We start from the raw sequence: 13,364 nt of genomic DNA on the forward strand, positions 1-13,364 counted from the left end.
CTTGTAAATCAATTATATTTGGAAAAAAAAAAGAAAGCTTGTAATTAAAAAGAAACAAAATTTTATACAGAAAAAAGCCACCCTCTGATTTATTCATTAATAAATCTATGTTTAATAGGGTTTTCTAAATAAATTTATGTCAGTGTCTACCAAATACTATAAAATAAAGAGGAAATACAAGATTTTTGAAATTTATAACTCAACTTTATTACTTGTACTAGTTGAAGGAAAAAGCCAGAATGATATCTTAAGGCTTATATTTGTCATCAAGAAATTTTTACACTTTTTATAAAACAATGAAACCACATTGTAAAGATTGACTCACACAGAACTGAGATGTTATCGATTCTTTCTCTTGCCTGTGTTTTGTTTTTGTTGTTGCTGTCGTTTTTAAACTCCATTTTGCTCCCCATCTGAAACTACAGATGAATTAGATAAAATCTTTAAGTAATGAAAAGTCAAACTGCTCTTTCACTTCCTGTTTCATTTCATCTTGTCCTAATACCACCTTTGGTTAGAAAAGAAGAATTAAGTATTTTGATTAAATGTGTTGCACAAGGGCAGAAAGACAGCATTGAGAAATGGAAAGGATATGGTTTGGGGAGTGAGAGTGCCCTGGATATGAAATTATGAGAAGCATCTGTTACATGCCAGACACAGCGATAAATGTCATGCACACATTATCTTATGTGATTTCACAGCAACCGTAGTACTTAATAGGTAGTATTTTAAGAATGAGAAATTGATACTCGGGCAAGTTAAGTGAATAGCCTAGATGCTGTATTTCTTGTCAGAAGTAGGGAGAAGAAGCTGTGACTCTGCTTTATTCCACAGTGGTCATGAGCTGTAGAGAAACCTATGTAGGAAGTAAGAGGTGATTGCAGTGTATGTGGCACGTGATCTGTAGAGCAAAGAATTTTACATCCAGTATCCCTTTTCAAGGTCTGCAATGAGGAAGGAATTATTTTTCTTGGTGTGCGATGAAATCTGATCTTATTTTACTAGAGAAGCACACTGTTACATGTGGTATTTAGGTTCCAGATACGTTATTGATTGTGACTGGTCTGAAAAACTAATCATTTATGATTCTGTTTCTTTAGGAGGTGGATCCTAACTTAAAAACAAGCCATTCATAAATCTGGGTTCGCTATGTAAAGAAATTCGCTTTCAAACTTTAAACTCATAAATCACAAGGGTGATTTCAATTGTATTACGTAGATACATGCTTTTATAGAATTTTTATTTCGTTTCCTGCCTATTTTAGAAAAGGAGATTCTCATTTATTTATTTATGTCTGCATTTTTAAATCATTGACTGTATTGTATTTATACACTTATTTCTCTCAGATCAAACCCTTTGTTTCTAAAAGACAGCAGCTTTAACAAAGAGTTGAATAGTCCCAGACAATTTGTGGTATGCTATTCTTTAGTAGAATGTTGAGCAGGTAAATTGTTAAAAAACTGTTTTTGTTTTAACTTTGTGCTCTTCATTTACGCTGGTCTTTTTCATTTAACTGATGTGTCAAGCCTTGGCTACACTGCCTCTATATATTAAATAATTGTATTTTTACAAAAAATGTTTTATTTTCTGGACTTACTAAGACCTTTTGGTCAATGATAGTAACAGCCAATGGTTAGTCATTTAATAGGCACTTACCAACATGGGTGCAGTGAAAACTTTACAGATATTTTTTGTGTGGTCCAGTGTGAACATAGGACCGTATGTTGCATTTTTATTTATACCCCGATACACAGAATAAATTATGCAGTGCTTTCCTTCCATACAGTTATAAAGGTTGTATACCTGCCTGCACACTACATTAAAGGACTATCTTAATGTTTTTTGAAAGAACTTTTTTAAACAATTGCAGACTTACAGAACAGTTAAAAGTTGAATATCAAGATTTTTTTCCCCCAGAAATATATGAGAACAAGTTGCTTACCTGATGCTTCATTACTCCCAAATATGTTAATACCTGTTCCTACTAAAAGACATCTGGCTACATCACTATAGCTATTCAAGTCAGCATTAATACGTTACTATTGTTTCTACTAATACAGACACCATTCAAATGTTACTCCAGTAACGTCCCTTACGACAAAAGGATCCAGTGCAGATTCACGCATTGCCTTTAATCATCATGCTTCTTTAGTTTCTTTCCATTTAGATCAGTTCTCCAGTCATTCCTTGGCTTTCATAACCTTGACATTTGTAAACATCATAGTTATTTTGTAGAAGTTCCCTCAGTTTGGCTTCGTCTGATGTTTTCTTGGGCTGAGACTCAGGATATGCATCTTTGGCAGAAATACCACAGAGGTGATGCTGCGTTCTCATTACGTTCCATCAGGTGGCATCTTTTGATTCACCCCATTAACTGATGATGTTCACTTGATTAGGGCGGTGGCTGTCAAGCTTCTCTACTGTTAAGTTTCTCTTTTTGTTTTCCTCTTTGTAATTAATACATGTTTTGTGTGTGGCAGGGGGATACTTTGAAACTATCTAAGTATATTTATTAGACTTTCAACTTATTCACTGATTTATTTATATCAACATGGACTCATGTTTTACAGTTTTATTCAGTGCATTATAATCTGCTAATATCTTGTTTAAGATTCAGATTGTCTCCATTTTGGCCAATGGGAGCACATTCAAGATGGCTTCTGTGTCTTTTTACATGTCCTCCTCATTCACTGAGTACTTCCTTGCTTAAGGCATAACAAGATATTTCAGGCTTATCATGTACTTTCCCTGCCCCAGTCCTGGAGTCATCCATTTCTCCAAGGAAGACTGGTTCTTTTTAATAGAAATAATATTTAGAAGACATGATCTGAGCTATAGGTATATTCATTGCTATTAGACTGTCACTATTAGGTGTCACTTTTCCTAAGCCCTCTCAGTGGACATACATGTATATGTATTTTGTCATGCATTTCTTTTTTAAAATTAATTAATTAATTTATTTATTTTTGGCTGTGTTGGGTCTTCCTTGCAGTGCACGGGCTTCTCATTGTGGTGGCTTCTCTTGTTGCAGAGCATGGGCTCTAGGTGCGTGGGCTTCAGTAGCTGTGGCATGCAGGCTCAGTAGTTGTGGCTCATAGGCTCCAGAGCTCAGGCTCAGTAGTTGTGGCACACGGGCTTAGTTGCTCCTCGGCATGTGGGATCTTCCTGGACCAGGGCTCGAACCCACGTCCCCTGCATCGGCAGGCGGATTCTTAACCACTGCGCCACCAGGGAAGTCCTGTCATGCATTTGTTCTTTTTTTTTCTTTTTTAACATCTTTATTGGAGTATAATTGCTTTACAATGGTGTGTTAGTTTCTGCTGTATAACAAAGTGAATCAGCTATACAATATACATATATCCCCATATCCCCTCCTTCTTGCGTCTCCCTCCCACCCTCCCTATCCCACCCCTCTAGGTGGTCACAGAGCACCAAGCTGACCTCCCTGTGCTATGTGTCTGCTTCCCACTAGCTATCTAGTTTACATTTGGTAGTGTATATATGTCCATGCCACACTCTCACTTCATCCCAGCTTACCCTTCCCCCTCCCTGTGTCCTCAAGTCCATTCGCTATGTCTGCATCTTTATTCCTGTCCTGCCCCTACGTTCTTCAGAACCATCTTTTTTTTTTTTTTTTTTTTTAGATTCCATATATGTATGTTAGCATACGGTATTTGTTTTTCTCTTTCTGACTCACTTCACTCTGTATGTCATGCATTTCTTAATCTCTGTATGTTGAAAACCATGAGTTCACACCAGTATGTCTAGTTCTAATCCAATACCAAAGAGTTCATTCTGCACATTTGTAATTCCTTTCTCTGACAGTGAGAAACCTGTCTTCTATTATCTTTAATGCTTTTTATTCTTTGGTCAGTCTCCTTAAAAGCAACCATTTTTCTGTCTTTCTCACATAACTGCTTTTCTCTCCTTGCTGGGGCGCTGACTCCCCTTCTGGGCTGCGCCTTGCCCCACGTGGATACTCCTTACCTTGCTCAGGCTCATACAGCCCACCCAGGGCTGCCCTCCTCAGCCCATGTGAACACCATCCTCAGCCTGCCTGTGCTCTGACACCCCATACCCGGCTGTCCCTCTGCTTGCATTTCCATCTCCCCGTGCTCTGACACACTGTTCTGGGTCACCAACTGTGTGAATGGTCCCCTCGCTACTCTCAAACTGACTCCCGTGGCTGGACCACCCCCCACACTCTTCTTAATTTCCCTGGACTCTGACACCTCACTTGGGCAGCACTGCACACAGATACCCTCCTTACTGTACCTGGGCCCCTCCTCCCCACGCCAGGCTGGCCACTGAGCAGAGACCCCTTTTGGGTTCTATATTCCCCATGTGATCCGTCCTCCTCAGCCCCTTCAGGCTCTGATTCCTCATGCCAGGCAGCTCTCCCACTCACCCTCCTTATCCTGACTGCGCCCAGCACCCAGCTCTGGCACACTACTGCTTCCCGCCCGCCCCCTGCCCAACTCCTGGCACAGATACCCATTGTGGTGGACTCCACATAATGGCTTACACCTGAGTTGTTCAGTAAGGGAAGGGACAAGGGGAAAGGTCGAAAGAGTTATTATTAAATTCTTATCATAAAGTTGTGCCCTGAAGTGTTTTATTCAGAGCATCACTTTGCTAATTATTATAATGAAAATCAGAGCAAAAAGTAGAATTTGACAAACAAAAATCACTTTATTAGGATGTTTTTTAAATTACATGAGTTTACTTATGTGCCCTGAACTACCTCCATTGATTAATTACTTTAAGATCAAACAAGAGATCAAGAGACTAAAAGTTCCATGTCTACTCCAGGTGATAGCATGCTGTAAACTGTCAGTTTAATATCCTACTGTCCTGACTGCTTTCTTTTATTTGATTTTGTCATTGAATACAGTAATTTGAGCAGGATGAACCTTTACATATGTTCTTATATAAAGCAAAAAAAATTGTAAAAATAATCAAAATGTATAATGACCTTAAATAAACATATATTTATAACTTGATTTTTTTCTCATTTAAATAGAAGAGTCTTCGTTTTGGCTTCCCTTATATGGTAACATGTGCTGCCGATTAGTCGCCCAACCAGCTTGTATGGCTGAGGATGCATTTGCAGGATTTCTTAATCAGCAGGTTAGAGAACTTTAAATATCCTGCAACAATTATAGCTCTAATTTTGATCTTAATATCCTGGCAGTTGTTTGGCATTCTGATATTGTGAAGTATTTTTTTTTTAATAAAGTTTTCTCTTAAATGACAGTTCTCTCCTTGTTAGACATCAAATGTGGGGGGAGGGTGCAGCTGGGAGTGAGAAGGTAGGGAAGGGGAGGGGTCTGATGCAGTTTTGATGGCTAAGGGGCTACCTCTTCCAGGTTCCTCTGCTTCATTAATAGCAGTAACAGGATAATCAGTACCAGAGGACTCCTTGTGGAAACTGATGAGGGCTGCTCAACACCTTTCACATGAAGGCCTTTCTGGCAGACAGCTTTTGGCACAGTTTAGGCCTCTGGGCTTCCAAAGCTGCCTCTGTGCCACCTACTCCTAATTTATTTATAACCATAGTTATTTATATTCAGTAAATAATTAATTATGGGCTTCAATGAATCAATAGCTTTTTAAAAAAGATTCCATTAAGAGGAAAGAAAATTTGCATTCTTACAGGGAAGTCAACATTTTCCAGTGTTCTGAGAACAGTAAGGGAATATTTTGAATATTCAATTATTTTGAATATTCAGTTATTTTTATACTTTTCCTGAGTCATTACGTGAATTGCTGTGGAATTCCAATCACTAATTTTTAATAGACTAGCTTCTCTAAAACTGCATTGATTTATGATTTTATGTATATAAAAGTTATGTGATAATTATTACCTCTATTTTGCTTAATGCTTTTGAGAATTCCAAACCTTTCTTCTCTGATACGAACTTACTTTTTTACTTTGGGCTATTGACTTATTGTATAGTAAATTAATGGGTAACTCGTATCACATTAAAACATTTCAAAAAACTAACTTTGCTAATTCAAGTATTTTGTTGAATTTAGAGTTAAGATGATAAATAATGATTTAAAGTTGAGAGTTTCTTGATTTTTCTTTTTCAGCAAATGGTAGAAGGTCTGATTAGTTGGAGAAGGTTGTATTGTGTTTTAAGAGGGTGTAAACTCTATTGTTTTTACACTCCAGAAGAAATCGAAGGTAAAGTGGAACCAGCTTTGGTAGTGTCCATTAACAAGGTAAATAAAATGCTATTTTGAAAATAAAGGTATAACATTTTATGAAGTTTGTTCTTTTCTATTACAATTCACACTGTTGTCATCTTATTTACAAAAAGGGAAGGACTGCTAAAACTAGGTTAGTTCGTAAAGATATTCTTATTTTTCTTTCTGTTTATAGAGCTTATCTGGTAAAGGAAATACTATATATTTCCTACGAAAACATAGTAATTGGAAATCTATACTAGCAAATAGATTTTAAAGCAGAGAATGTAACTCCACATTAACAGGGTATTTAAATTTTTTAGGAATTTATTTAATTAAGAGACTATAAAAACATAAAATTGTTAGCTCATGTTACAATGATGCTCTTTCTAGTTAATACTTAAATGAACCCATAAAAAGAAATTCCTGAGTATACTTTCTGATTTCTTATGTGGTTAATGGGCAGTGTTCAACCTTCTGCCAGAACAAGAAAGCCTCACATTCTGTTTAGAATACCACATACACATAAATATACTGGTTTGATACAAAGGAGATGATAAAATTTTAGTTAGAAAGTTTTCACCCAAAAATCTGTAGGAGAAGTTTTCAGTCTAAGGCAGGCTTATTTTCTTTATCTCACAATCTTAAATTTGTTTTCATCTATCATCCAAGTCTAGTGTTTATTAGAGGGTTTTTCCCCTCTTTTTATAGCATTCCTACTCTAGAGTTAAAATGGCATTTCTAGAGTAGAATGTCATGTTTTCTGCCTATGGACTGCAATTAATTGTTTTAGTTTTTTTACTTTGCTTGCCTTCAGAGTGGTTGAAGTGAAGTATATGATAAAATATGAGCCATCACATCTGTTAACTGTAAGATACATGTTCTACTTGCCTTTAAGTTATCTTTTGAGGAAAAATGTAAAGTTATATGTCCTGAAAAAACATGTAGATACTGGTCTGCTAATGTATAAGGATTTAGTTAATTTCTGTGATCTTTGCAATAGTAACATTTGATCTGTTTCTATCCTGCTTTTAGAAATGATACTACTTTTTACTCAAAGGAAATTCTTCAGTGAGACCTTTTACTATGTAATTAAGTCCACTTAATTTATCTGTTTTGTGTATAAGAAAGATTAATGTTGCTCTTAAATAATATACCTCAATATTATAACATAGTGAATTTATTTTCATTTAGAAAATTAGGTTAATGAAAGTATAATTTTATTATTGGAAAATTGATACAATTTTTTCATTGTTTTGTTTTGTTTATGCAGTGTTCACTCCCCCCCATAGTCTTTTGAAAATTTCAAATGTACAGAAAAATTGAAAGAATAGAAAAGTAAAACCTGATACCCATCACCTGATTCTTCAGCTATTAACATTTTGCCACATTTACTTTCACTCTAGTTAGTTAAAAAAAATTTTTCTCCGAACCACTTGAAAGTAAGCAGCACACAGCATAACATTTCTTTCCTAGAATATGTCAGCGTGTTTCTCCTGAAAACAAGGACATTTCTTTCATAACCATAATATTATTATCACACTCAATAAATTTATTGTTGATAAAATAATATTATCTAAGATACAGAGCAAATTGCCCCAGTTATTCCCAAAATATTCTTTCTGATTTTTATTTTTTGTTTTATCCAAGACCCCATCAAGGGTCACAGATTGCATCTGATCACTATGTCTTTTGTTTCCCTTTTACCTAAATTGTGCCCTTCTCTTGCCTTTTTTTTTTTTTTTTGGTTTTTATTACACTGACATTTTTGAAAAGTCCAGGCAAGTCCCCAAATCTGTTTTTGACTAATTGTTTCGCTAGATTCATGTTAAATATTTTTGGCTGGAGTTCTACATAGATGATTTTGTCTAACCTTATTTTCACTAGGTAGTAAAAATGGAATCCTACCAATTTTTTTCTTGCATGATGTACAATGGAATATGGATAGCTATAAACCAAATTAAAACGTAATCTAAGCAAATGATATTTTAAAAGTTTGATTTGAAAACAGTCTTCAAAGTATTCATTTTACCTATCTCAGCCCTTTAAGGGAGGCAGAGCGTGTAGGTCAGCCCTGATTTACAGGTATCTTATTTCTGTTTTACAAGTGACAAAACATACTCAGAGATCAGATAGAAATTGTTTAGCTAGTAAGTAAAATTATATGGCTTACTCTTTCCTAATGGGTAGAAAAAAATAGATAAAAATTCATGGATTGTTTTTCTGTTTCTTCATAGACATACTGCAAGACTAGATTTGGAAGGCAAAATTAGACTTTTCCCTATCTCCATATCCACTTTGAATCAGTTTTGAAAGTAAAAAGTAGCTCTGAAATGAAGTTCTGAGTCCAAAGGCAAGTTACCTGTAGGCAAGGACTTAGGCATGTACTGAATCTTTACCATTTAAATTTAAGAGGACAGTTATAATAGAACTCCTCTGTTATTGTAGTCAGTGCATCTGTATTTTCTTATTTGATGACAAGAGTCTAATTCCAGAAAAGTAGTTAACAGGATCTACATGGCCTGACTAAATTGACCTTTTTCAATTGACTCATTTTTCCTTGTGGTAATAAAAGCCGATGGCCTGGCAACCGATGGGATTCTGTAGTCAATCAACTCCATTATTAAGATGACTGAAATCAGCGTACCTAGAAATCCCAGTGGTGGCTCCACTATTGAGCTTTACAAATTCACAGGAAAATGGTTTGTTTAGTAATGTGTATAGACTCGACCTTAGACTTGGGGGGACAGCGTGGGCTGTATTTGACCCTGAGGACTGATGACATAAATATCTCTTCCATCGAATATGACTTTTGTCTAAACTACCAAAAAGAATTTTAATATTAAACCATGAGGTAAGGTTAAGGTTGGGAAGGATAATATAATTTAGTTGCTTATCTCAAAGATTAAACTGATGACAAAGTGTTACATTCTGTAGCTTTGCAATATTTCTGTCTTAATTTTCTCCAGTGCCGATTCCAGCACTGATTCCTGCCCTTTCTCTTTAGAAACTTTTCCCTTTGCATTTCCTACTTCTTTTTTTGTTTTTAATTTTTATTGGCGTATAGTTGATTCACAATGTTGTGTTTCTGCTGTACAGCAAAGTGAGTCAGTTATACATACACATATATCCACTCTTTTTAGATTCTTTTCCCATATAGGTCATTACAGAGTATTGAGTAGAGTCACCTGTGCTAGCCCATTTTTTGGTTGGGTTGTTTGTTTTTTTGTTATTGAGCTGCATGAGCTATTTGTATATTTTGGAGATTAATACTTTGTCAGTCACGTTGTTTGCAAATATTTTCTCCCATTCTGTAGGTTGTCTTTTTGTTTATGGTTTCCTTTGCTGTGCAAAAGCTTTTAAGTTTCATTAGGTCCCATTTGTTTATTTTTATTTTTATTTTCATTACTGTAGGAGGTTGTTCAAAAAAGATCTTGCTTTGATTTATGTCAGAGAGTGTTCTGTCTATGTTTTCCTCTAAGAGTTTTATACATTTAGGTCTTTAATCTGTTTTGAGTTTATTTTTGTATATGGTTTAGGGAGTGTTCTAATTTTATTCTTTTACATGTAGCTGTCCAGTTTTCCCAGCACCACTTATTGAAGGGACTGTCCTTTCACCATTGTATATCCTTGCCTGCTTTGTCATAGATTAGTTGACCATAAGTGTGTGGGTTTATCTCTGGACTTTCTATCCTGTTCCATTGCTGTATATTTCTGGTTTGGGGGCAGTACCGTGCTGTTTTGATGACTGTAGCTTTGTAGTATAGTCTGAAGTCAGGGAACCTGATTTCTCCAGCTCCATTTTTATTTCTCAAGATTTCTTTGGCTAGTCAGGGCCTTTTGTGTTTCCATACAAATTGTACAATTTTTTTGTTCTAATTCTGTGAAAAATACCATTGGTAATTTGATAGGGATTACACTGAATCTGTAGATTGCTTTGGGTAGTATAGTCATTTTGATAATGTTGATTCTTCCAATCCAAGAACATGGTATATCGTCTATCTGTTTGTGTCATCTTTGATTTCTTTCATCAGTATCTTATAGTTTTCTGAGTACAGGTCTTTTGCCTCCTTAGGTAGGTTTATTCCTAGGTATTTTATTCTTTTTGATGCAATGGTCATTGGGATTGTTTCCTTATTTCTCTTTCTGATCTTTCGTTGTTAGTGTATAAGAATGCAAGAGATTTCTGTGTATTAATTTTATATCCTGCAACTTTACCACATTCATTGATGAGCTCTAGTAGTTTTCTGGTAGCATCTTTAGGATTTTCTATGTAGAGTATCATGTCATCTGCAAACTGTGACAGTTTTAACTCTTCTTTTCCAATTTGGATTCCTTCTATTTCTTTTTCTTCTCTTATTGCCGTGGCTAGAACTTCCAAAACTGTGTTGGATAAAAGTGGCGAGTGTGGACATCCTTATCTTTTTTGTGATCTTAGAGGAAATGCTTTCAGTTTTTCACTGTTGAGGGTGATGTTTGCTGTGGGTTTGTCGTATATGGCCCTCATTATGCTGAGGTAGGTTCCCTCTATGCCCACTTTCTGGAGAGTTTTTTTTAATCATAAATGGGTGTTGAATTTTGTCAAAAGCTTTTTCCACATCTATTGAGATGATCATATGGTATTCTTCAATTTGTTAATGTGGTGTATCACATTGATTGATTTGTGTATATTGAAGAATCCTTGCATCCCTCAGATAAATCCCACTTGATCATAGTGTATGATCCTTTTAATGTGTTGTTGGAGCATTTCCTACTTTTATCTCAGGTTTCCTTTGAGCCCTTCCATTCACCTGAAAACTTCACTCTTAATAGTAAATGCCACTGGTCTCGTTATTTAACTATGTCAAACACCATCTCAGTCAAGAAATCTATTTGTTACTTCTAAAAACATGACTGTTATCTAATTATATCTTCTATTAAAGTAATTTTTACTTATTTTTCTCAGCTTATAAGGTTATTCAAATTTATAGAAAAGTTGAAAAAAATACTACAGTGAACACTTGTATACCACCCAGATTCAACTGTTAACATTTTGTCATATTTGCTTTATCTATTTTTCTTTTTTTGGGAGGGGTTTAAGCACTTTATATTTTATTTAATTTTTTAATCAGCTGTTACGGTGGTATGGTTTACATAAAATAAAATTCACCAGTTTTAAGGGTACAGTTTGATAACTTTGACAAATAATATACAGTTGTGTAATCATTACTATAATCATTATTGGATTATAGTTTTTTTAATCTTTTTTATGAGAACATTAAGTCTACTCTCTTAGCAAATGTCACTTATTCAATAGTGTTATCAACTGTAGTCACCATGTTTTACGTTAGATCTTTGGACCTCATTTATCTTATAGCTGAAAGTTTTGTTTTGTTTAGCTGAAAGTTTATAAAGTCTCTTATCTATATTTTTTGCTGAGCCATTTGAACGTAAGTCTCCAACATTGATAATTCATCCCTGAATACTTCAACATCTACCTTTTAAAAATAGGAGCCTCTTAGATTATATAAATTTATATGTATATATAAAATTATGTATATGTGTGTCTATATATATATAATTACAATACCATTATCACAGCTAAGCAAATTAACAGTAATTCTCTTATATCATCTAATATCCAGTCCATAGTCAAGTTTCCCCATTGTCTCCAAAATGTCCTTTTAGCTCTTGTTTTCAATCTAGGACTATTCAAAGCTTGTGCATCCTTTGTACTTCTTCTAAACATGTAAGTTAGGTCTAGGGGCTTGATTAAATTCATTTTAAACATTATTATGAGAATATTTCATGGATAATAACAAATACTTTATGAAGAATTCTGTTCAGAGGCATATGATGTCAAGTGTCTTACTATTGGCAATGCCAGGTTTAATGACTTGGTTAACGTGGTTACCACTAGCTCTCTCCACTATAAAGGTAAATTTTTGTCTTTACAATTAGCAAGTAGTCAATGAGATGATGCTTAGACACAGTGTGACTATCTTTATTGTCCAACAATCTTTCACATAATGGTTTTAGTGAACTGATTGCCCTTACCTGAATCGGTCATTACATTGGAGTTTGCACATGTTTTTCTACTACTGTCCTTCCTTCTGTATGTGTTAGCCGGCATTCTTTTGTAAAGGACTTTTTCTTATCAACTAGGAATGAATTACAGTCTTTCCTGAAAAGGCTGGGTAAATGTTTAATGTTAATGACCAATTTTCAGAGTAAGGAGTTGTGTTATTACATGTTGACATTGTATTGTTATTGGCAATATGTATTGGAGTGGAGTTATCCCCTGCAGAAATAGCACATGAGTGTCGTTTCTCTTGTCCCACACCACCTCCAATATTATGATAAACTCATAGATTTTAATCTATTCAGTCTATTCAGTGTTTTAAATTACTTGGTTTTTAAATATAAGGTAGATGTTTTAATTATTTTGCTTACTTTGTAAATTTCTAAGGGACATGTACTATTAGAGTATTCTTAAATAAAGGGGATCATTGATAAATGCCAACTTGGTTGGATAGTGTTTTTGTTTCAGTTTTTAGTGTATTTCCAGTGCTGGGTCTCTAAGATCTTTTTATGCTTAATAATGTTAAATATTAGATACAAAGTTTCTTTCTTTTGGTTGTCTTTCTCCTCTCATGATTTAGAAAATAATAATTTTGCTTAATGCTGCTTTAAAAATTATGTGAAAACATGAATTTTACAGTTGCTAAGGTATATAAATAGTAGTTCTGCTATTTTGATCACAGGATCTGTTCTCTGACTATAATTCTTGTCCTTCTAAATGGCATTTCCTGTAAGGCTAAGTCAGTTCATTAATTTTCAGAGGGAGCCATCTGTGGAAATAGTCACATTAAGGAAAGAAAAGCCTAAAAGCTATCCCCCTCCTCTTTTCAATCCAAATTTGAAAGGATGATTTACTTCAAAGTGATTGCTTCAACTTCAAAAAACTTCCCTATGAATGTTGTTGAGCTAGACATTCTCAATAAGGGGTACTTAACTGGAGCCACTGAATCTCCTATACATTGTAGAAAGCATTTTATTAGCCAAAGTTTTATCCATTGCCAGTGGGGTGGGGAGTGGAATGGAAAAGAAATGTGGGTCTTTGAGATCAATAGTCTTTTCTTGATCTAAATAATATGCATCACTTCATTTTAATGAATAATAAAATCTGTACC

General features: G+C 34.8%; 1 protein-coding gene across 5 annotated transcripts in view; it reads left to right on the top strand.

Moving 5' to 3' along the window:
* The window catches only part of RTKN2 (rhotekin 2), a 193,079-nt gene that overhangs the window by 54,340 nt on the left and 125,375 nt on the right, over positions 1 to 13,364 (top strand). For all 5 annotated transcript variants that reach the window (XM_036827905.1, XM_036827904.1, XM_036827906.1 and 2 more), the window contains 2 exons: positions 5,024 to 5,130; positions 6,097 to 6,228. In XM_036827905.1, coding sequence (XP_036683800.1) covers positions 5,024 to 5,130; positions 6,097 to 6,228 — 239 coding nt within the window. The remainder of the gene's footprint in view (positions 1 to 5,023; positions 5,131 to 6,096; positions 6,229 to 13,364) is intronic.

Source organism: Balaenoptera musculus, chromosome 16, assembly GCF_009873245.2.
Source record: "Balaenoptera musculus isolate JJ_BM4_2016_0621 chromosome 16, mBalMus1.pri.v3, whole genome shotgun sequence".
In the NCBI taxonomy this organism is placed as follows: Eukaryota; Metazoa; Chordata; class Mammalia; order Artiodactyla; family Balaenopteridae; genus Balaenoptera; species Balaenoptera musculus.